General features: G+C 38.6%; 1 protein-coding gene across 6 annotated transcripts in view; it reads left to right on the forward strand.

Annotated features, from left to right (window-relative positions):
- gas8 (growth arrest-specific 8) overlaps positions 1-13,961 on the forward strand; it is a 230,000-nt gene extending 216,039 nt beyond the window's left edge. For 3 of the 6 annotated variants that reach the window (XM_067389050.1, XM_067389051.1, XM_067389055.1), the window contains 2 exons: positions 2,453-2,518; positions 12,925-13,961. In XM_067389050.1, the coding sequence (XP_067245151.1) occupies positions 2,453-2,518; positions 12,925-13,056 (198 nt within the window). In that variant the 3' untranslated portion in view covers positions 13,057-13,961. Of the gene's footprint in view, positions 1-2,452; positions 2,519-3,336; positions 3,876-11,263; positions 11,373-12,924 lie in introns of those variants that run through there. The other 3 variants (XM_067389053.1, XM_067389054.1, XM_067389052.1) reach the window with 3 other exon arrangements.
- The last annotated feature ends 12,270 nt before the right edge of the window (positions 13,962-26,231 follow it).

Genomic DNA, 26,231 nt, shown 5'->3' on the forward strand with positions numbered 1-26,231 from the left:
CATAATTCTGAAGCAAAAACTCTAGTATACAACCTCCAATACCCAAAAGTCTTGTGAACACAGATTTAATATACTTTTTTTGGCCTTATTTCAGTGACTAAAGTTTTTTTGTTTTTTCAATAACCACGCATAAACATTATTCCTTCAAAAATACAAACATGTACATACATGTTCCTTACATATTATTGTAGCCTAGTTTGTGCTGAATACAGTGTAATGGCACGTTTGTCATTTATATGTTTATGAACAACTGAAAAAAGCACAAATGTCAGGGCGTGTCAAAACTTCTCCAAGCCTCAAATCAGCCTCAGACTCCAGAGGGTTAATGCAGGCCAAAGCACACAGCAATGAAAGGTATAAACTCTAAACCCTCAAAAGGGTCACTTACAAACACCCACACACACACACACACACACAGAGAGAGAGTATTCTATATTCAAATAGAATACCTACAAAATATATTTATACCTAAAACAGTGTTCTCAACAAACAGTGTTGTCAGCAATCAGGGTTCTCAATTTTCTCAACCCTGTTTAAAAATAGGTATATGCTGCCCTCCAGTGGTTACACTATGTATGACATTTATTTTTTTCAACCAGATATAATTAATATGCCTATTTTTAACTTACACATGCTTTTTGAATTAAAAAAAAAAAAATTTAAAATGTATTTATTTAAGATTGCTCTCTTAAATGAATGACTACTAGTGGACTACAAAAATCTAAAGTTGGTGGCAGCCCTAGTATATAGTTATACAGTGGGTACAGAGAGTATTCAGACCCACTTAAATTTTTCACTCTTTGTTATATTGCAGCCATTTGCTAAAATCATTTAAGTTCATTTTTTTATTAATGTATTAATGTACACACAGCACCCCATATTGACAGAAAAACACAGAATTGTTGACATTTTTGCAGATTTATTAAAAAATAAAAACTGAAATATCACATGGTCCTAAGTATTCAGGCCCTTTGCTCAGTATTTAGTAGAAGCTCCCTCTTGATCTAATACAGCCATGAGTCTTTTTGGGAAAGATGCATAAAGTTTTTCACACCTGGATTTGGGGATCCTCTGCCATTCCTCCTTGCAGATCCTCTACATTTCTGTCAGGTTGGATGGTAAATGTTGGTGGACAGCCATTTTTAGGTCTCTCCAGAGATGCTCAATTGGGTTTAAATCAGGGCTCTGGCTGGGCCATTCAAGAACAGTCACGGAGTTGTTGTGAAGCCACTCCTTCGTTATTTTAGCTGTGTGCTTAGGGTCATTGTCCTGTTGGTAGGTAAACCTTCAGCCCAGTCTGAGGTCCTTAACACTCTGGAGAAGGTTTTCGTCCAGGATATCCCTGTACTTGGCCGCATTCATCTTTCGCTCGATTGCAACACCCCCACAACACCCCCACACCCCCCTTTCCCTCGATTGCAACACCCCCACAGCATGATGCTGCCACCACCATGCTTCACTGTTGGGACTGTATTGGACAGGTTTTTCAGCAGTGCCTGGTTTTCTCAACACATACCGCTTAGAATTAAGGCCAAAAAGTTCTATCTTGGTCTCATCAGACCAGAGAATCTTATTTCTCCCCATCTTGGAGTCCTTCAGGTGTTTTTTTTAGCAAACTCCATGCGGGCTTTCATGTGTCTTGCACTGAGGAGAGGCTTCCGTCGGGCCACTCTGCCATAAAGCCCAGACTGGTGGAGGGCTGCAGTGATAGTTGACTTTCTACAACTTTCTCCCATCACCCGACTGCATCTCTGGAGCTCAGCCACAGTGATCTCTTTACCTCTCTCACCAAGGTTCTTCTCCCCCGATAGCTCAGTTTGGCCGGACGGCCATCTCTAGGAAGGGTTCTGGTCGTCCCAAACATCTTCCATTTAAGGATTATGGAGGCCACTGTGCTCTTAGGAACCTTAAGTGCAGCAGATTTTTTTTTTTTTTGTAACCTTGGCCAGATCTGTGCCTTGCCACAATTCTGTCTCTGAGCTCTTCAGGCAGTTCCTTTGACCTCATGATTCTCATTTGCTCTGACATGCACTGTGAGCTGTAAGGTCTTATATAGACAGGTGTGTCCAATCAGTATAATCAAACACAGCTGGACTCAAATGAAGGTGAAGAACCATCTGAAGGATGATCAGAAATGGACAGCACCTGAGTTAAATATATGAGTGTCACAGCATAGGGTCTGTATACTTAGGACCATGTGATATTTCAGTTTTTCTTTTTTAATAAATCTGCAAAAATGTCATTATGGGGTGTTGTGTGTACATTAAGGAAGAAAGAAAATGAACTTAAATGGTTTTAGCAAATTGCTGCAATATAACAAAGAGTGAAACATTTAAGGGGGTCTGAATACTTTCCGTACCCACTGTATATAAGCATATAGAAAGGACCTTCACAGTTCCAGTTACATAAGTGTTAATGTCTCTCTATAGTTGTGACTTTTATTTTTGTTTAGGAAGTTTTGGAGTCCAAAAACCATACTATTACAGACTTACAGTATGAAGTGTCACGTGTTTGCAAGGTAAGAATCTGTTCCTGTATAAGGCCTTGTATAGGGTTTAAATCAAACATTACTTATACACATAAATGAAGCACTTCTGTACATAACTGTGATTAACATACATGTATACTGTTGAATGGTGAAACAATATGAAATATGTAATTTGTGTATTTGAATGTAAAATGCAGACCACTTATGCAACACCTTTCACATGCATATTGCATAAACATTCAAATACACATAAACTAGGCACATGCACATAAAACATATAAAGTATAAAAAATATAAAGTCTGAGAATGCATAAGCAATTATGAAACAAAAACATATTCATGTACAAACTCAATGCATTCATACACCTATTAACACCTATTAAACTTGCGATAAATATAAAGTCTACATGCTCCCACACATATAATATTCTAATACACTGACTGATATTCTTTAAAGGTTGCATGTAAGTGCAATTAATTGTGTAAGGATATGTGCGAGATTTTCAGTATCTGATAAGACATTTCAGTGTAAACAGAAGTCACTTTGCCAGGTATGCAATGGGGGACAGAAATCTTTCATAACCTTTTTAGCGTTCCTTCGTCACAATAAAGGTCTATGATTGTGGTCCCACCAGTTTCATCGCCCAAAAGATGGCTCTTGTGTCAGGGTGATGGGTCCATATAAAAAGATAGTAAAATTAAAAATGATCAAAATTTGGATTTTGTCAGACCCATTTGACTGTGTATAAATCCCCAGTCTAGGTATACAGTAACGCATTTCCCTTTCAATATTGGTATCTCGACATTGCATCAGAGCTGACGCTATGGGTGAAACACCTTTCTCCTAGACATACTGAAGCCTGATCGGAATAACGCTTTTGCTGTTGAAGCAAGCAAAATCTTTTGGCATCGAATCAGCACTTCAAGTGGACAATGCTTCTTCATGGCTACCCTTAAGTTTTCCGGCAAGAATTCAGAGAACTTCGCAGATGCCATTGAGCAAGATTTGCGGCGCCTGTGCGGGACCCATCAAGCCACTCTCAGCAATCAGACCTTGAGGACTCCCTGCCTTTAGATAGTCCTCGTCATAGGCGATGCTCAACTCTTCAAGAAACAATCCTGGCTACTTATGCTTCCCTCATGGTAGTGGAGCTGTGAACCTAGCGTGAAGATTACAGCAAGGGGTTCATGCCGGCACAGGTCCCGTTGGCCCCCCGCTCTCTGAACTGAAGTACTTCAGTTGCTTACACAACATAAACAGCGCCACGCCTCAGTGTGGCATTCTGCCTTTGTATTGAGAGCAGTTGCTCCAGCCACTTAATTACATTATGCAAGAAGCCCATACCTCAGCAGCAAGCTGTCGTGTACAAGTAGCCAGGCAGCCAGCCTCAGCCTCCATGAGACTATGACGAATTACTGTAAAAAAAACACTGGCTAAGCCACTGTTTTCAGTAAAGGAGTGTAGTGCTGTCTACTCCCTGTGGTATGCACCCAGCAGTGCCATTGTATTCATTAAAACATTTAGTGTTGCTCTACCATCATGTATGCTGGCATTGTCGCCATTCAATTGCTTTTTTATGGTAAAGACTGTGTCGCTTCTTTCATAAAGATGCATGGTGTTGCCTACACTAACTACTATATAGGTGGGCCCTGCCGCTGTTCATTGCATTGCTGTGATAAACATCAGCTGTGCCTCTGTTCTCATAAGAGGGTGTAGTGCTGCTTGCGCTATCTGCTATGTATGCTGGCATTGCTGCCGTTCATAGCCTTTTCATGAATAAGCACCTGTTGTGTCACTGCTTCCATAAGAGACTGTACTGCTGCTTATGTTAACAGCCGTGTAAAATCTGTGCATCTGTTTCAACTTGTCTTACATCCCCCTGCATGTTGGGCAAGAAGCCGATTGTTTTTTGCCATGACTATGCTTTTTCAAATAAAGAAATGCAATAAAGTCAAAATAAACAAAGACTCTCAATAGCAGGTTTTTTCTTCTAACTTACTTGCTGCAGAGCAGCAGGCGAACGGCCTTGTATACAATTCCTAGTGCCCATTTACCTGCTTGAAAAACAAAGCCCCACTTCACAGAAGCAAATTGAAATGCATGTCACAGTGACAGCAGAGTGACAGCATAATCTCAGCCTCAGACGTCACGCCCATGGACCATTGGCTGTACGTGTGATGCATAAAAGGCAAACAAAATGGAAAACACTTTGGGAGTTTCAAAGTCGTCATCTGATTGGTTGAATTCTACAGGATTTCTGGGAGACTTGTGTGTCACATCTGGAAACAAAGCCATTGTGACACCAAACCCCCCTCATGGAAGAAAAAAAGCCATTGTGTTCAAAACTGTGACAATGAGATCTTATAAGGGTCAACTAAACTCTGGATTTTTAAAGTATGTGAAGTTCGCATCATCAGTGTTGCAATCAACTTGTACAATGTACTTGAATGTTTAATTTAGTATATGCATGCCGGTCTGTTATCATAGGGACATTGACTTTACATTTTTATGCCCTTCGTAGGGACATCAACTTTACATTTTCATGCCCCTAAATGATGCAGAACAAAACGATATGCGATTGGTTGCTTTACATGTCAATCAGATGTCCTCTTGAGCGGTCCTTGGCCAATGAAAGCTGCAATGGAGTCCAGACCTTCTGCCGTCAGTCTGAAGATCTGGCTATGCAAAACTAGTGAAATCAGCAACCTGCTTCAAGCACCAAACTGCTTTGTACTCAGCACAGTGTGCTTCATCCTCTGTCCAAACATGCAGATATATGGGCAGACTCTGCTGGGCACCTTAGACTATAGAGAATAGACAATGATAAGTTGATGTATGCTACGGTTTATTAGCAAACCGGCCCGTTTCAACGGCGTTATGTCTGCTGTATCAGCTCAGAGCACCCCAGTGTTACAAGAAGAGTTTCACACTTTTTGCGAAATGTGCAATAGAGCCTCTCTAGGATTCACGACTATAAATGTGTTCTATGGAGGACCAGGGGTGCCACTTAAAAATAAAAAGAAGAATCAATTAATTAATTTAATAATTCAAACATAAAAATGTATATAAATGAATCACTTTTTATATGGGCAAATTAATAGACATATTTAAAGTTGTTTATTTAATTCCTTTTTTTAAATGTAGTTTAATAAAACAATAAAACAATAACATTTAAAAATCTTTTTTGAATGTATAAATAAATAGACAAATTTGAAATGGGATATTTAATTCATTTTTTAAAACGTAGATCAATAAAACAATAAAAAGTTCATTAGTAAATCATTTTAAATGCGCATTTAAATCGCTTTTTTAAAAAGAATTTTGCAAATGCTTTTCTTTCTCTATTTACCAATTGCTTTTCTTTGTCGGTTTGCCAAATGCTTTTCTTTATCCATTTGTCAATCGAGTGGTAAAATGCCATTGGACAATACACACGTGGGAGCAACCAATCAACTTTCGCCTCAATTTGAAGAGCCAATCCTCTCTCACTTGTAACACTCACTGTCATTGGACAGTTAGTACGGTGACCGGGAGGGGACATGTTCGGTTCATTTAGTTTTGTCGTGGCCACAACATATAAACTCGTGGCCACAAGATATTAATTCGTGGGAATGTGATAATAAGTTGTGGCCACAAGATCATTTTGTCGAGGTAACGACATCCTTATGTCGTGGCCTCGAGATCATATGTTGAGGGAACGACATAATTTCTCATGGCCACGAGTTGTGTAAACAACCTGCGCTACCATAGCACATAGCAACCTGGAATTATCACAAATGGACAATACCATAATAATATTTCTAATTAAGAATGAAAAATAAGGGTGGTATATATATATATATATATATATATATATATATATATATATATATATATATATATATATATATATATATATATATATATATAGGTGTCACAGAACCCTTGTTTCCCTGGACTTCAATTCCCATGTTCCTCCTGTTCTCCACACCTGCACTCACTTCCCTCGTCAGCTCCTCATCATCACAGATCACCTGCACCTGGACTCTATTGTTAGCACTCCTATATAATGCACTCACTCCCTGCACTCCTGGTCCGTTCTCTGTTTTGTTAAGGTGTCTGTCTGTTGTTCATTGCCATTGTTTGAAGTAAAGTCTCTATTATCGTGGAAATCCGTATCTGCCTCATCTCTCTACCAGCCACCCGTAACAGAAGAACGGACCTAAACCGACCGGATTTTCCACGAACAAAAAAAATGGAGACTTTCCCCAGCTCCCTGGATCCAGCTCCTCCATCGCCTCTCACCCTAACAGCCAGCGAACGCATTATCGGGCTCCTGCAGGTAGGACGTTCGCTGGAGAGGTATGTGGAGGAGTTCGTTGAGCTTGCTTTCTTGTCTGACTGGCCTGATGCTCAGTTGATCTCCTTGTTTTTGGATGGATTGGATGACGACACTATCCGTTTTGATGAACCTGTTTTTTGTTTCTCCTTAAGCGACACTATCAATTTAATTTTGTGGTTGAATGGCTCCAATTTCTTAGTAGAAGAGGTTCAGGATCAGTGTTGTCGTCCGGTCCATCCAGAAACACGGTTGGCCGGGCCAGTCAGTCAACCTCCGGCTTCCTCCGCATACCGCTCCAGCGAACTCCCTGCCTGCCCCAGGCTGGACCCATATTCCGCTACTGGGCCCAGTAAGCGGAGGAGGAGGAAGAAAGCGGCACCAATGTCTCCAGAGCCCGCTCCAGTATCTCCAGAGCCCGCTCCAGTATCTCCAGAGCCCGCTCCAGTATCTCCAGAGCCCGCTCCAGTATCTCCAGAGCCCGCTCCAGTATCTCCAGAGCCCGCTCCAGTATCTCCAGAGCCCGCTCCAGTATCTCCAGAGCCCGCTCCAGTATCTCCAGAGCCCGCTCCAGTGTCTCCAGAGCCCGCTCCAGTGTCTCCAGAGCCCGCTCCAGTATCTCCAGAGCCCGCTCCAGTATCTCCAGAGCCAGCTCCAGTATCTCCAGAGCCAGCTCCAGTATCTCCAGAGCCAGCTCCAGTATCTCCAGAGCCAGCTCCAGTCCCCACAGCTCCAGCTCCAGTGCCTGTGGGGATTTTAATTGTATTTGAGGGGATGAAATGGCCCTCAACCCCAGTCTCCGCCGCCGAGCAAAGTTCTCCAGTCTCCGCCGCCGAGCAAAGTTCTCCAGTCTCCGCCGCCGAGCAAAGTTCTCCAGTCTCCGCCGCCGAGCAAAGTTCTCCAGTCTCCGCCGCCGAGCAAAGTTCTCCAGTCTCCGCCGCCGAGCAAAGTTCTCCAGTCTCCGCCGCCGAGCAAAGTTCTCCAGTCTCCGCCGCCGAGCAAAGTTCTCCAGTCTCCGACGCCTACGAGCCCTCAGCTCCAGCCGCCGCCTACGAGCCCTCAGCTCCAGCCGCCGCCGCCGAGCCTGCCGCTCCAGCCGCCGCCGCCGAGCCTGCCGCTCCTAGTATGGTCTCTGTGATTGAACTCTCCAGCCCAAAGACTGTTTTCCCTCCCTGCCTCCCTCTCCCGCCTCCTCCAAGTCATGTCTATACTGCACCTCCACCTCAAGCCCCCTCGCCCAGATCTCCACCTCGGACCTCTGGGCGATTACCTTCACCCCGGCTCCAACCTCCCTCTGCTCCACCGTTGCCCATCAGTCCTCCAGCTTCACCAGTCTCCATCCTGCCTCCACTCACACCTTGGTCATTCATCAGCCTGCCCTCCCCTCTGGACTTCACTCCTCCGTCTCCGCTCCGTCACTCCGTCCCTCGGATTCAGTTGGCCTCCTCACTCCCCCCGGTGTTCGTTTTGTTGGCTGTCCTTCTGCTTTCACTGCGGCCTTCTGGAGTCCCGGCTGCGCTTCGGTCGGCGGAGCCTTCGGTTCCGCCATCACCCGCCAGTCCTTCAGCGACGCCTGGGCTCAACGCCTCGAAGGCTTCGGCTCCTGACCCGCCATGGCTGCCCGCTGCACCTGACCCGCCATGGCTGCCCGCTGCACCTGACCCGCCATGTATGCCTGCTGCATGTCTGCCCGCTGCACCTGACCCGCCATGGCTGCCCGCTGCACCTGACCCGCCATGGCTGCCTTCTGCCCCTGACCCGCCATGGATGCCTTCAGCCCCTGACCCCCCATGGCTGCCCACGGCTCCTGACCCCCCATGGCTGCCCACGGCTCCTGACCCGCCATGGTTTTTGGACCTGCCCTGGAGACCTCCACTCCAGTTTACTCCTCCCCCTGCTCCGGTTTGAGGTCTCCAGGGCGCCCGCCCCCCTCCCGGTTGTTACATCTACGGCGCGAGGACGCGCCTACCGGGAGGGGGGGGTAATGTCACAGAACCCTTGTTTCCCTGGACTTCAATTCCCATGTTCCTCCTGTTCTCCACACCTGCACTCACTTCCCTCGTCAGCTCCTCATCATCACAGATCACCTGCACCTGGACTCTATTGTTAGCACTCCTATATAATGCACTCACTCCCTGCACTCCTGGTCCGTTCTCTGTTTTGTTAAGGTGTCTGTCTGTTGTTCATTGCCATTGTTTGAAGTAAAGTCTCTATTATCGTGGAAATCCGTATCTGCCTCATCTCTCTACCAGCCACCCGTAACAATAGGCCTATATATAAATAATATTCCCGTAAATGATCTCCTTGTAAAATTCCCGTGCGCCTACAGAAATAAAATAAAATCATAAATAAAGCTTTCATAGGTTATATACAAATAATAAACAAAATATTCTAAAATAGTAACACATTTTTAAAACTTAAACTCTGAATTAATTCGAATGCTGTCACAGGCACGAGGGGCTACAAGAGAAAACAGACCGGTGGGGATAAAAAAAAATATCCCCCCTGGGTGATGCTACTCCACAAACCACCAAGAGCATATAAAATACCAAAAATAAAAATCTTTTTTTAAAACATCACAAAATAAAACGCTGCGTTTATATAGAACTGTCTCTTTACCACCACAACAAATGGGACACTTTTCAGACGCGCATTCCGACAAGTCAAACAAGCGCGGAAAAGGTGCCGGTGACAACGAGTGAGCTTCAGCTGAACAACAGTGAACTGCGGTCGGATGATGTTAGTAAGAAAAATTAACCCTCAGAAAAATGAACACGACTGTCCAATCAGCCGTTATACTGTGCTCGTGGCGCGCACTCAAGAATTGCATGAGCAAATGCGCCGGCGCGCGCTGCATAATTACTTTATTATAGCATAAATAAAGCGCAAAAGAAACTATGAGCAATGGCTTTCGGTGTTCTGTTGTAAGTTAAGTCATGAAATTACCACACATGCGATTAAAGCTGCCTCAAAACTGTGCATGCATGTATTTGTTGACATGGTTTTAAAGCTATTGTTATCCAATTTGTTGGCCTTTAAAAGTCTTAAAAATGCACATATGTACACCAGGGAAATCTAAATTTTCTCGGGGGAGCATGCCCCTGTACCCCCCTAGTAAACTACATTTTCTGACCTCGGTAAATTATGAAACTCTGTGTACAGCACAGATATATTCTATCTAATGAAATCTGAGGTAAACGTGTATAAATAAATGGGACCAAACGCGATTGAATGTAAAGGGTTGTGTCTCGTTATTCTATTAATAACTACCGATTGATTTTGCATTTCTATCATAGCTATATAAATATCTAAGCTATATCTAATACTTCAAATCTCAAAGTTAAATCAGAATTTTTTTGTAAAAATGTTTCTGTAACAGCTGCCAAAAATAGTATATAGCTCCACTGTGGTTTTTAACAAAAAAAAAAAAAACTTTTCAAAACATCCACCTCCTACGTTTTTTTCACAAATCGCACCCTGAATATACAGATGTAACTAATAATATAAAAATATTAAATAAAAAATAAACGATAAGTGAATGGATTTAAAAGAATGCTGTCTGCAACATCGCGCGCAATACAATATAATATGCACTATGTTAATATAATAATTTCTTAATTCCGTTCTTTTTCTTAATTAAAAATATTATTATGGTATTGTCCATTTGTGATAATTCCAGGTTGCTATGGTTGCACAGGTTGTTTACACATTTAACTCGTGGCCATGAGAACAATATATCGTTCCCTCAACATATGATCTCGAGGCCACGACTTTACATGGCGTGGCCACGACATAAGGATGTCGTTACCTCGACAAAACGATCTCGTGGCCGTTCCCACGAATTAATCTTTGGCCACGGCATATTATCACGTTCACACGAGTTTATATGTTGTGGCCACGACAAAACTAAATGAACCGAACATGTCCCCTCCCGGTCACCGTACTAACTGTCCAATGACAGTGAGTGTTACAAGTGAGAGAGGATTGGCTCTTCAAATTGAGGCGAAAGTTGATTGGTTGCTCCCACGTGTGTACTGTCCAATGGCATTTTACCACTCGATTGACAAATGGATAAAGAAAAGCATTTGGCAAACCGACAAAGAAAAGCAATTGGTAAATAGAGAAAGAAAAGCATTTGCCAAATTCTTTTAAAAAAAGCGATTTAAATGCGCATTTAAAATGATTTACTAATGAACTTTTTATTGTTTTATTGATCTACGTTTTAAAAAATGAATTAAATATCCAATTTCAAATTTGTCTATTTATTTATACATTCAAAAAAGATTTTTAAAATTTATTGTTTTATTGTTTTATTAAACTACATTTAAAAACAGGAATTAAATAAACAACTTTAAATATGTCTATTAATTTGCCCATATAAAAAGTGAATCATTTATATACATTTTTATGTTTGAATTATTAAATTAATTAATTGATTCTTCTTTTTATTTTTAAGTGGCACCCCTGGTCCTCCATAGTGTTCAACTAGGTCTGTTACCTAGCAATACTAGACAAGGGTGCCACCTCTGCCCTTCGATTGATTGATGTGATGCTACATCCGTAAGTGTGACGTATTAAGGTCGGTTTGTAGTGATTATGTGCGTTTAAACTAGAGATGCCATCTCACTATGCACTGCATAAACAGAAAGCAGGTTTGTCTTTAGGTTTGTCTGCAAAGGCAAGATATATAATTTTACAGTTCCAGCCTAGAGCTAAAATCAGTGAGGGTCAATCTTTAATCACCCTCAGACTTTGATTGATTCCCTTGCTTTGTTCAAACTAGGGTTTTCTGAACTAACTAGATGATTGGCTGATTCAAGCTTATTCAGAGAATGTGTTGAACAGCCACGTATTATAACCAACAACCACCTTCAGTGTTTGGGTCTTACAATCAGTGCTCAAAAAATATGACTTTAACCCACGCAATGCATTCCATTCCTGGGTGTGATTCTCAATTCCCTTTTCATGCAAGCCCGCCTCTTACCGGAATGCTCACAGGCATTAATGACCTCAATGTTCAAAATATAGAATTTTTTTTAGAAAACACTCGGGCAGATGGAGGTGGTATCAGTGGTGTGCCAGCTGGGCCTGCTTCATATGCGGCAGCTATGGTTGATAGCTCTTGTCCCGTTTCATGCCTGGCGCACGGGTCTGTTGCCCATCTCAGTAATATGCATAGATGCATAGATATAGTGGCCCCTTGGAGGAGCATGACTCTGGATCTATTTGCTAAATATTTTAAAGAAACTTGAACATGTAAATTAATTTATAGTTATCGAAACATCCCTGAACCACACGCACAAACACACAAATCCATGTAAACTGAGGTATTTTGAGTTAGCATGCCATCCCTGTGGTGGGTGTGAAATTGTAAATTAAATCCTATCCTTTATTCACGCACTTGAATTCCATTTGCCATTGCAGTGCTTTGGTGTTATTCCAATCAGGCTTCAGTATTTCTAGGAGAAAGGTGTTTCCCCATAGCATCACCTCTCATGCAACTTCTCGTTCCTTCATCTCAGGGAACCAAGGTTATGTCAGTAACTGGAGATGTTTCATTGATATATAAGCATTTCATTGTTTGAACATTCAGTTGTATACATGACTTTCAGTATATTTTTTCCAGCTGATGAATGGTAAAAACATTGACAGCCAATCAGAAAACATCCTGCTTTAAAGAGCTTGAGCATTTGAAGCAGCAGACGACAAAACTGCAGCATCGTTATAGTTATCATTATAGTTATCTTTATAGTTATTGTTCTTGGTGTGAACTGGCCTTTAAACACTATATGGTGCTTCATATGTTCCTGTCCTGTGGATGCTCTGTGTAACGTCAATGGCGGAAAATTAAACAGTTTGATACATCCATTTGCTGCTTCATAGATCTGTTGACAGGAAATTTACAGTCTACTCACAGTCAATGTGTATGTGTGAATTGGGCTGAAACTGGAATAAAGATGTTACAATAACATGACAGGAACCTCATTTGTCTATGAGAATGGATGTTGAAATGAAAGCTTAATTCACTGGACTCTGATTAGATGTTGATTATAGTTTCAAATAGCATATTTAAAAATATCTGTAGTTTTAAGTGTAGTTGTCTATTTCTATCCACAGGCCTATAATGACCTGCTGAAGACTTCTGAAGCAAAGCTGCAGGAATTTGGGATCCGTGTGGAAGAACTCGGGTTTAAGCCACTCGAAAGTATTGGTCAGGGCTCTGCTGCTCTAGTTTCTGCTCCAAATTAGCAAGAAAGGGAAAAACACATTTTGTCCTAATAAAATAAAATGATCAAATATTATTCAGAATGTTTTGTAGGGGTTTTTAGTAACACTTTATTTTACTGTATCCTTATTTGTTACATGTAGTAATTAAACCCTAAACCAAACCCTTAACCTAACCCTAACTCTAGTAAGTATATGTAGTTAATTAATATTACTCTGTACGTAATGTATAATTACACTGTAAGGTCTGTTTCACACCGCACATGTAAGAAGCGCATATATTTTTCAGTGACCATGTTAACAGATTAGAGCATTCACACTGCACGCAGAGCTTGAGCAGCAGCGCGTAGCAGGAGCATAGCAGAAGCGGCAGCGTCGTGATTGTTTCTTTTAGTTCTTTTTCAAAATGACTGAGAAATAACTCACCACAAGGTGTTCTGTGTTTCACAATCACCATATTGACATTCAGCGCTGTGGATAAAATAAAATACACAATTACATCATTGCCAGGAGTTTTTGCCCAAACTTCAATGGCCTGTTTAATTGATTAAAACAAGAAATAGCCTATATCTTAACTTTAAGATTACTTTTTCATGTAAGCATATATATGAGAGAGAGAAAGAGAGAGAGAGTAGTAGTATATAAAAAGCACATGGTTGCATTGCATGCAGCAGAGTATGCTGCCCAGAAATGGCCGGAGGAGAACACCTGAAAAACTTGACAGAATGGACTATACTAATCTGTATTTGCAATACCAAGTCGCAATACAGCTGTTCGTGACAAACGCTGCCAGTGTGAAAGCACAACAGGTGCGTGCTACTCCTGCTTTGCATACATACAGCTTCATCCTATGTGAAACAGGCATAACAGGTAAATACACACACCTTGACGAAGGCAAAACCAGCTGCAATGCGTAGGAGTGCAGTCTGTATGTGTCACCTGTTTTTAAGATTTAGCCGAGATGAAATAAAGGCTTTTTAAAATAGTTTTTTACATGATTCGAGTGACTTGGATTATCCATAAGCATACAAATATTGAATAATCAAACACTTCATAGTGTCAGCACACAGACGAGGGAAACGGAGGTAAGTGACACTGCATGCTGCATTAAATATTTTTAACACATTAAACTGAAAAAAAAAAAAGAATCTCAAAATAAACATGTTAATTTTTAATGATAATGTAATATAATATTTGTAATATAAGTCTCAAGTGTCCCCAGATTGTGTCTGTGAAGTTTCAGCTCAAAATATCTCACAGATCATTTATTATACCATTCCATTCTTTTTGGGGGGCAAGCAAAAACATGCGGTTTTCGTTTAAATTGGCCTGGAGCCATTTCTGAAATTTACATAGGAGGGTCGTTTTAACATTAAAGTACAAGAAGAAAGCACATTATTTTGGGAAATTCATTTTTTAAAATTTCATTACTAAAATATATTCATCATACATATGTAACAATCCACTAAATATTAAAGAGGTGGTACACTACATAAAAAAAGAACGCCTGTTCCTTTCAAGCAATGCATATGAATAACCCAAAACAAACAATAAAAGGCTGATAAACCCCGGTGTATTTACAAGGCCATTTTCAACAACCCAACCGACATCAATAACAAACATCTATATAAGTACAGGCAATACAACAAGATATAAGATTGCACTTTTGTGTGTGTGTGTGTGTGTGTGTAGTCCAACTGTTCAAATGCAGTTGCCAATGAGGAACAGCCAGGACAGTTTATCCTCCACCAATAAGGTAGTTTTCTCAGAACCTGTCCAGTCATATCTGGGCACGTTTGTATAAAACTTCTCAAAAATGCTCTTAAGAATAGTATTAAGTTTTGACTTAAGTGTCAAAAAATTCTTAGTAAAGAGTAGGACTTTTCTAAGAGTAGGAGACTTTTATAAAGAATCTAATCCGTAAGTGCTAATCTGGAACTGTAAATGTTTCAATATTTAATTTTTTTTTTTTTTTTTTTTAAATAACTTTGCGTTGTACAAAATTATTACATATTAGTATTGATGGTGTGGAATCTTTTTCTATTGATATATGTCTCCTCATTTACAGTTGGAGCAATGATGTGTCATGAGTTCCATCAATGGCTCCAACAACTCCAGGGAAGCCCACAGTCAATATAAAAGTGCCTTGCTTTTACTGCATGTTTGATGGTCAGTTGAAAAGTCAATGAACTGCCATAGAGTAGTGGCCAAATTTGATGTCCAGCCATATGAAAGTGACATCTTTAACCTTAATTCAAATATATTTTTAAATGTGTTAAAAGATGTAAGCATATCACGTAGCTGTGCTTGGAGTCAATTGTTTCATGTGTGATAATGAAATTAAATTTAAAATTATTTCAAAATATTTTTGGCCAGGCTGTCATACAAAGAAATTATGGGGGTCACGTGATGCTATAAGAGTTGCAAGACGTGTCTGACCGAGCTCCTCGCCTTATATCTGACATTTCTTTAAAAAAAGTCGTCCTACTCGTTTCAAACGCGCATAGAATTCACGATTAAGTGGTCAAGATGTCCCTCGACACTTTTTGGTCGCAATCGGATCCGACAAACAAACAAGCAAGAAGAAATACACGCCAGAACAAGAGCGCAGCAGCTGAGCAAGATGGCGACAACCCAAGCCCATCTGCCCCTAATGAGACTACGTTATCGGGAGATGCAGTAAACTGTATCGTCGAAAAAGTATCGATTGTTCTTGAAAAGAAGTTGCAAGCTATACGCGATCCAATCTCTGAAATTTCTGGCAAGATGGATAGCATGATTAAGAGAGTTATAGAGGCTGAACAGAGAATCTCCGACCTCGAAGATAACCAAGCTAATAGCTCAACGCGCCTGGCGTCTGTCGAGTCGTCTTTGCAAAAAACACTCGAACGAGTAGAAGACCTTGAAAATCGAAGCCGGCGCCAGAATATCAGAATCGTTGGTCTCAAAGAGGGCACAGAGGGGAGCGACCCGACAGCTTTTTTTGAAACTTGGATCCCGGCCACTCTAAATATGAACGCAAAGGACGGACGGATAAAATTGGAAAGAGCGCATCGAACTGGTACACTGAGAAACGAAGGTGAACATCCGAGAGCGAGACCTGTGATCGTTCGTCTACACAACTACAAAGACAAAAGACTGGTTTTAGAAGCAGCGAGACGTTCGGGTGACCTTCACATTGAGGGGAAGCAAGTGTCGTTTTTTCAAGATTTCTCGGTTGGCGTGCAGAAGAAGAGAGCGGAGACGGCAGAGGCCCGAAGACGATTGCGGGAAGCAGGATTCAAATATGCCTTCATCTACCCCGCCACCATAAGAGTGTTCAACGCAGCCGGCAAAGACACTTACCTGACTACGCCCGCGGAGGTGAACGCCTTCTTGGAATCTACTCAACGACTGTAATATCCCCTCACAGGTACTTATGTCGTTCAAAATGTGTAAAGCGCTGTTTAATATATCCTGCAATCAGTGCGGACGACTGTGATACACGTTAGCCTGTTTGGCTTGGAGCAACGTTGACACGAACAATAAACTTATGACACGCAGAGAAAACATCTTCGTGCTACGAAATTATGAAATTATCCCACGCTGTTACCTCTCTGCCTGCTGTTTTTCTGGCTACCCTTAACAGGATCAGCCAACTAATGTGAGAGGTTCACAAATTTAGTTTTTTTTTGTGTTTTCACAATGTTACATCCCCCGTTCACGTTTGGGGTTAAAAGCTTTTTGTCCACCTGCACAGTTCTGTTTTCATGCAGGAGGTTTTTTGTTTTCTGTGACTCAAGTTGTTGTGGTTTTCCTTTTTATTCATTTATTATGCTTTTTATTTTCTCTTACAGTGTGTGCACTTTAAAGCAGTTAATACCTATAAATATAACTGATATACTAACTATCAATGAGTAATACAAATAGCTCGAACATAAGGGTACGTACTTGGAACGTTAAGGGCGTCAACAATGTTGTTAAACGAAAGATCCTAAATATTTTGAAAAGGGACAAAATTCATATTGCTCTTGCAAAAATTTGGCAGAGACTGGGTTGGCCAACTTTATTACTCCTCTTTCTCCACCAAAAAGCGTGGAGTAATAATACTGATCCATAAAAATTTACCATTTCAACTACAAACGAGCCATTCTGATAGAGAAGGTCGAATGGTTATTATAAAGGGCCTGTTGTATGGAGAGGAGGTTGTGATAGCAAACATATACGCTCCAAATACATATGACGATGATTACTTTTCCCAGGTTTATAATAAAATAGCGTGCCTAGACTGTAACAATGTAATCCTCGGAGGGGACTTTAACTGCAACCTTAACCCAGATATGGATAAATCACCAGCAGCTAACACAGCCCCTAAAACTGCTAGTATTATTAAAACCTCATGTCAAGAGCTTGGTCTGAATGACATATGGAGATTTTTAAATCCTACTGTTAAGGCTTATACATTTTATTCCTACCCACATCAAACTGCTTCACGTATTGATTATATATTTTTTTCAAATCAGATGATAAGATTAGCTGAGAAATCTGATATAGGCCCCATAACTTTATCAGACCATGCACCTGTAACTGTTACAATGCTATAATAAACTGGGTAATAAACCCAATCGTCTCCTTGCTAGATTAGTTAGAAAGATGTCCACAAAAGGATATATCCCAGCAACTAAAGATTCCTCTGGATGTAGAATAACAGAAAACAAAAAAATAAATGAGATGTTTAGACAATATTATGAAAAATTATATAGCTCAGAAATAGATAAACAAAGTACATTGGAAAACACTTTTTTTAAAGATCTTCATATTCCTAAAATAAACAAACAACAAGAACTCTTAGAAGCCCCTATTTCCCTACTGGAAATAAAAAGTGCAATTAATTCTTTACAATCAGGAAAATCTCCAGGGCCTGACGGCTACCCGGTGGAATTTTTCAAGATTATGAATGATAAAATAAGTCCATACCTCTTGAAAGCTATCCATACCTCGTTTCATGTATCTAAACTGCCTAATTATATGAATGTAGCTAATATCACTGTAATACATAAAAAAGAAAAGGATCCAGAGGAATGCAGCTCTTACAGACCAATCAGTTTGTTAAATGTAGATTTAAAGGTTTTGGCTAAAATCCTGGCTAAGCGTCTTTAATATATAATTTCCAACATTATAGACCCAGATCAGACAGGGTTTATAAAAGGCCACCACTCCTATTGTAATACTAGAAGATTATTTAACATAATATGCCATCTTGATCAAAACTCCATACCTGGAATTTTACTAGCAATGGATGCCGAAAAGGCGTTCGACAGGGTGGAGTGGAGTTATATGTTTGATGTCATGACCAGATTTGGGTTTGGTGAAAACTTTATAAAATGGGTCAGATTGCTTTATACATCACCTAAGGCTGCTGTATTAACTAATGGCATTCTCTCTGACTCATTTGTGCTTCAGAGGGGAACTCGTCAGGGTTGCCCCCTCTCCCCTTTATTATTTGCCATAGCGATAGAACCCCTGGCAGTTTACATTCGAAATAATCTAAAAATTCAGGGTGTTAATATCGGTAACAGACAACAAAAGATACTGCTTTATGCTGATGACATTTTACTAACTATAACTTACCCGCAAATGTCATTACCGCAACTAATGGATTGTATTAAGCAATTTGGAGTCATTTCTGGGTACAAAGTTAATTTTCACAAATCAGAGATAATGCCGTTAGGATCACTAAACAAATCTGAACCTAATTTTGTTAAACCATTCAAATGGTCTCCTAAAGGTATAAAATATTTAGGTATCCGTATTACACCTAAACTTTCACAACTTTATGACGCCAATATTAAAACATCTATATCCCGTGTCAAGGAAGACTTCACAAGATGGTCAAAACTCCCAGTTTCTTTTTCGGGAAGAATAAACCTTATAAAAATGATAATCTTCCCAAAAATGTTATACCCGTTATCCATGACTTTTTTAAACCTGACAAATGCAGATATAAAAGATCTTAATAAAGCTATGTCTAAATTTATTTGGGCCAGTAAACGACCTAAAGTTAAACTACAAACTTTACAATTGCCCACTGATACAGGTGGATGGTCACTTCCAAACTTTAAATTTTATGTATGGGCAATACAGGCTAGGATTGTCCTAGATTGGATACATAAACCTGAAGATGCTCTGTGGGTAGATGTAGAACAACAATTCTGTAACCCAGTCTCTTTGGTTAACTTATTAGACCAGAAAACCCAAATCCCTGACCAGGTAAAAGGAAACCCACTCATTATCAGAACTGTTAAAACATGGTCACAGATTAGAAGGTCTCTCAAGTATAATCAGAGCTTGCCCATACTATCCACACTGACAGGTAATACAAATTTTCACCATACTAATATGGGCTCTCAGTTTAAAAACTGGATTCATGTGGGTATATACAGGATACACGACTTATTCCACAAGGGTGTTTTTAGATCGTTTAATGAGCTACGCTCAACGTATAATATCCCCCAAAAGGACTTTTTAAATATTTGCAGATAAGACATTTCGTCCAGACTAGACATGCCAGTCTTACACTGAATATCTCTGATTTCTTTTTGGATAGATTTTTTCTTAAGGATACCGAAGTCAAACACTTTATATCCAAATTTTACTCTATGGTAAGCCATCACAAAGCAGACAATCTGATATTGTTGCAGAAGACATGGAGTAAGAATTTAAAATGTGACATTGACGAAAATGTCTGGGAAGATATTATTAGATTACCATCAAATATCTCAGTCTGCAACAGATTTAAAGAAATGCAATTTAATATTGTACATAGAGCCTATATGTCTCCAAATAAATATAGCAAAATAAATACTACTGTATCTCCCCAATGTCCTAAATGCAAAAATAGCATTGGAACATTCTTTCATTGTCTTTGGGAATGCCCTTTGGTTGTTGATTTTTGGAATGGTGTTTGTGATAAATTATCTATAATATGTAAACAGAAGGTTACAGCATCCCCGCTCATGTGCTTGCTTGGTGTATTGCCCTCCTCTTGCCCGGAATATTCAGATATCTTTAAAACTTTACTGATGTTAGGGAGAAAAACAATTATGAACAAATGGGTCGGTACTGAACCACCTCTAATTAAGGACTGGATAATCCTGATCAAAGAAACTATACTTCTGGAAAAGATTGGAAATATGTTAAAAGGTAAATCTAAATCATTCCAGAAGCTGTGGACAATCCCCTTGAACTGTCTTGGCATTGACTATAAGACTGATATGTACCCTTAAATGCTCACATGTTGATGCTGTAATTCTGAATTTGACCACACTGCTGTAATTTCTTTCTTTTAATCTTTTTTAATTATTTTTTTTAATTATTATTATTATTTTATTATTATTATTATTATTATTTATATATATATTATATAAATATTATTTCATTTTATTTTTATTTATTTATTTATTTATTTATTTATTTATATTGTATACTGTTAATGTTTCAATTATCCACTTTTGTCTATGCTGATTATTTTTGAAAACCCAATAAAAAAAAAAAAATAAAAACAAAGAAATTATGAACGCGCAAAAACAAGAGGACCAATGAAATATTAAAAACGAATTATGTTTTAGTCAATGTGTGTGTCACGATCACCGTCTGCCCCTGTCTAGTTCCGGACTCCATTTCCCATCATTCCCCTCGCCAGTCACATGTTCACTCTACACCAATCACCTGTCGCCACATACAGCCATGTACACACTCCTCACTAATCACCACACCCAGCTGCAGCTTGTTACCTGGACTATAAAGGACTTCCACTCACACCACCTCACCGCGAAGTATTGTTTTCACTTGTGTTACATTTCTGAGCGTTTCCTTGTATCCTGTTTGCCTGTCTGTGATTGATCTTGCCTGATTCCTGTTTTACGACCCATTGCTGCCTGCCTCGATCCTTGCCTGTACCCTGACTACGACTCTGCCTGTTCCTTATTGCTCCTGTTTGTTCCTGTTTGACCCTGCCTAAACGACCACTCTCACTTCTAATAAAACGCTGCAGTAGGATCTTACTCTGAGTCCTGCCTTCGTTACAGTGTGCTTTTTTCTGAGATTTTTTAACCTGTAGCTGTAGTTTTCCTTTTTTTGCAAAAAATGTTGTCAGATAAATACCTTTGCTTAGTTTAGTGTTTTATTCTTCCCTCATATTTTAAATCATTTAAATAATATAAAAATAAAAATATTTTCCTCATATTTCGATGGTTTAAGCAAAATTGTAGGGTCATTTAAATAAATAAAAAAAAAATTGAAAATACATTTTTTAAAAACTACATTTGGTGTGGTAGTTTAGCAGTAGTATTATTTAAGAGCCTGCATACTGTGGACAGATGGGTCTAAGTCATCACCGGTGCACTGATGCATTTTTTAGAGTTTCCCAAAAAGTTAAGTACTATTTTAATTTCTACAGTCAGAGCATTGATTTGTAGAGTGGGAGAAGTTTGTTACATTTAAAGTCATAACAAGTTTATTCAAAGTCATTAAATGTATTAAAATTCATTAAATGTATTAATTATTGTTTAAGTAATATTTATTACATTTATTACATTTTTTTAAGTTATTACATTTCTTATTAGGTCAGTTACAAAAGGAATTGTCAGTCAAGTTTATATCGTTTTATCAACTCCATGTCATCATATAACTCCAATGCATCATATCTTCATTGAAAGTGTGTGTCTTCTCGTCTCTGCTGCCATCTTGTTACTCCTAACTAGGTTAGGAGACCTCTCCAGCACTCAAATAATTTAGGAGCTGAGACCTAGTCTTAACACGGTAACACTTTACATTAAGGTTCCCGTTGTAAAGGGTTTATAAAGGTGTTAGGTAATGAGTAATAAGTCATTTACAAATGCTTAATAAATCATTAATAATGCAGTTATAACTGCATGAATAAAAAGGCGACTTTAATGCAATACCTGCCAAATAGTGAGTCGTTTTTAACTCACATGTTATAAATGCTTAATAAATGTATTTATTAACATATTTAACTCAAAACCAGATTTCTGGTTTATTTTATGATGCAGCAAAAATTGACTATCATAATTAGACTGAAAGTTGTTGTATTTCTGCTTTTCTTATTAATATCTCATGACTGCCACTTGTCTAACTATGTTGCTTACCAGAAGTTTTTGTCTTACCCATGATACTCTCCAAAAAGGTCATGATGCCTCTCCACAGCAGTGTATAAAAACAAAATTATTGGTAACACTTTATAATAACTGCACACTATGAAGCATTAGTTAAGCATTAGTTAATAGTTATTTCATCACTTATAAAGCATTAATAGACATTTGTAAGTAGTTTATAAATACAGCTATAATTGCTTTATTCTTGATTTATAAGCATATCTATTATGTGTTTAATAATTGTATTTTCATACTTTATTAATAATCAATGTATCATTTCTAAATTAAGTATTACATTATTTACAAACCAGTTATTTGGGAGTTGTCAGTGGTTCATTTAGGAAGTGTAAGTAAATGATTAATAAACTATTTGAACATTCATTTATACATCTTATTATTTAGACACATAGTAATAGTTACTTAGTGTGTTTTTTTAACACACATTCCTACTGCAATTCATGATTAATTCAGGTAATTATAAAACATTTAGAAGTTGTCAGTTAACTATTTTTGTGAGCTCATCTAAAGTGAGGACTATTTATGCTCTGTAAAGCTTTTATAAATGAGATTTAAAGGTTCAGTGATCTTCTGCACTGCTGTTCTCTAATGTTTTAAAGTTAGTACCGTGGAAGTTTTGACACTAGGAATATGTTAATAAAGCATTTATTAACACACTAAGTAACTATTACTATATGTCTAAATAATAAGATGCATAAATGTACATTTAAATATTGTATTAATCATTTAGTCACACTTCCTAAATGATCTTATGAACCACTGACAACTCCTAAATAACTGGTTTGTGAATAATGAAATACATAATTTAGAAATGATAAATTAATCATTAATAAAGTATGAAAATACAATTATTAAACTCATTATAGATATGCTTATAAATCAAGAACAAAGCATTTATAGCTGTATTTATAAATGGCTTACTAATGTCTATTAATGTTTTATAAATGATGAATTGACTATTTACTAATGCTTAACTAATGCTTCATAGCGTGAGTTATTCTAAAGTGTTACCCAATAATTTTGTTTTTATACACTGCTGTGGAGAAGCAGCATGACCTTTTTGGAGAGTATCATGGGTAAGACAAAAACTTCTGGTAAGCAACATAGTAAGACAAGTGGCAGTCATGAGATATTAATAAGATAAGCACAAATACAACAACCTTCAGTCTAATTATGATAGTCAATTTTTGCTGCATCAGAAAATAAACCAGAAATCTGGTTTTGAGTTAAATATGTTAATAAATATATTTATTAAGCATTTATAACATGTGAGTTAAAAACGGCTCACTATTTGGCAGGTATTGCATTAAAGTCGCATTTTTATTCATGCAGTTATAACTGCATTATTAATGATTTATAATGCATTTGTAAATGACTTATTACTCATTAACAAACACCTTTATAAACCCTTTACAAAGGGAACCTTAATGTAAAGTGTTACCCTTAACACTTAGGAAACTTTATAAATCACACTTATTCTTAAGTTTAGGAATAAGAGTAAAATTATGTCATTCTTAGAATTTTGACACACTTAAGACTAAAATTCTACTCTGAGCGGCTTTATACGTACAGCCCCTGATTTTCTCTGTACGTCTCTAAATTTAGTTTTTAGCTCACTGTTGTACTGTGAGTCAATAAGTTCCATTTGCAACAAAGTTGGGACACACTCCACTTTAGCTGAGAAGGGGTCTGCAAATAGCTGGAAAGTGCCACGGTGTACCTTGAAGTCAGCAAAATGCTGATCAAATTCCTGCAATAGGTTTGCATTTGTAAAGGCATATTCATCACACTGAATGCCTTCCTCCACAAGAGATCTTCATGCTGTAGAATGACTGAGTTTGTTCATTAGTTAGACACATGCTCATTTATCTCCTGAGGAAGCTGAATGCCACATTGAATGGATTTCTCAATGAAAAGCTCTGTTTGTGCTGTCCCTATTCTCGAGGGATATTTTTCTGGCAAATTAGTCCTCAATCATGAACTTTTTTTACAGACTCATTGATTCCTGATGTTACATCGGACCGACACTATCTTGTTATCTTGTTTATTTTCTTAATATTCCCCAACCTTTCTTGGGTGGAATGCTGTCTTGTCTTCGAGCAAGCTGGATGCGCTAGGTATGATGCCTTCACTAGACAGACTAAAAGAGACAGATGAGGATCTTTTTCCTTTCTGCTCTCTATTGAGGGATAGTAGTTAGCACTTGCACAAGTGTATTTGGCTCTCAAGGGAGTTTAAGGCACTAATGCATTCGCATCTGTTTTTCCATACACAATAAAATCAAAACACAATTCAAAACACACTCAAATCAAAACACACTCTGCAGAGGTTGTCCATTGTTCTACTCTGTTTTGCTGTCAATTTAGTCAAACTGCGCAGTTCTTTATTAAAACAATGGTTGACCCGCCTTCCTTACTAGAAACTATAGGTGATAAAACCTAATACCTTCGCTAATATTTAAAATAAATATTGCAAAAAAAACTCTCTTAATTTTTATGTCGAGTGAGACTTTCTCTCTTCTAGATTTTTTATGTCGAGTGAGACTTTGTGTGAGTCAAGGCAATACAGTACCAAGGACAGCGTCAGGCAAGTGTCCATATTTCTAATTCGGAAAAAAGAACACTTACCTGAGGCTTTTTCTTTCCTCATATGTTTCGGTCCAATTCACGCTCCCGTGGTTCTAGATTCCCCTCATGAACATGCCCCCAGATTGGATAAAATTATGGACCTCAGCAATAAAGTCAATTGGTGTCTTGCAGAACAGAGTAGAAGTCTGGTACCAGGGGCAAGAGAATGAGATGAACACAGGAAGTGCTGTTGAATCAAAAGTCAAAGTTTATAGAGCTTGCTGTAACTTGTATCACAGAACCTAGGGTGTCAAACCAACATAAAACAGGTGGCACTTTTGACCTTGAAATCCTTGAAGTTTGAAAAACAGTATAAGAGATCAAGAAATGAAGCAAAATGTATTCCTCCTAACACCGACTGAACATATTTCTAGCCAAAGAGTATTCAATATTGAATTTTTTTATATACTTATTGACTCATGATGTTACATCAGACATACAGTAGCCTAGTCCATATTTGACATAATGAACATATTTCTCCCCCAAGAGTATTTGAACTTGAAATTTCAATACAGAAGCATTCACTGTTAAAAATAAATGTAAATTTACAGGTAATGGTCTGTATTTTTTTACAGATTTTTCCCGTCATTATACACTGAAATGCATGTTGTTTTACAGATATTTGCTGTAATTTAATTTTCCACTATTAAGTTTACAGGCAATTGCATGTATTTTAGTATTACATTAAATTTCTGTTTTTTAAAAGAAATGTTCTGTATTTTTACAGAAAATGTGTAAATTTACATTAAATGTTGATTAATATTTTACAGATTTTTTCTGTAAAAATAGAAAAAAGGGAACAAATGTAGAACTACAGAAATCAACAGCCATTCAACATGTTTTTTCCTCTTCCATTTAAGATGTGTTGGTGAAAGTTAGTTTTTTAAGGTTCAATTATAGTATTGGTACATACGGTGTGTAGGCCTTTTATATTATGCATTGTTTATTTTACTAATATTTTAACCTCAACTTGCACATATGCTTATTTTGAAACTGCTGATTGGCATTGACTTATTCTACTCTAAATTTCCTGAACACATCTATTATTGATATGTACATTTTATGTTTTTCCCAATCGAGCTGCAAATGCGTAGCTTTGTGTGCGTGTGTGTGTGTGTGTGCGGGCGCGCGACGCAGATTCAAATTTGCCGCCGATTACATTTCCGTTAGTCCCGCCCACAACAGTTCCCGGTCAGAGCCGTACAGTGATGGAAGGGCGAGCGTCGCGGGTATTTTGAATTTATTTCAGGGCAGGCTATGCTTGTGGGTCGTGAGATTAACAGTAGTGCAAAGCAATCGTAAAGAGCAGTCGTCGTGGGCAGGAGAATTTATTTGAACACATCCGTCTGTCCATTCTTCGGAAAAACGAAAAACTAACACGTCCTTTCAGCGAGAAGACCAC

The sequence above is a fragment of the Chanodichthys erythropterus genome, chromosome 7 (genome assembly GCF_024489055.1).
Source record: "Chanodichthys erythropterus isolate Z2021 chromosome 7, ASM2448905v1, whole genome shotgun sequence".
NCBI classification, from domain to species: domain Eukaryota; kingdom Metazoa; phylum Chordata; class Actinopteri; order Cypriniformes; family Xenocyprididae; genus Chanodichthys; species Chanodichthys erythropterus.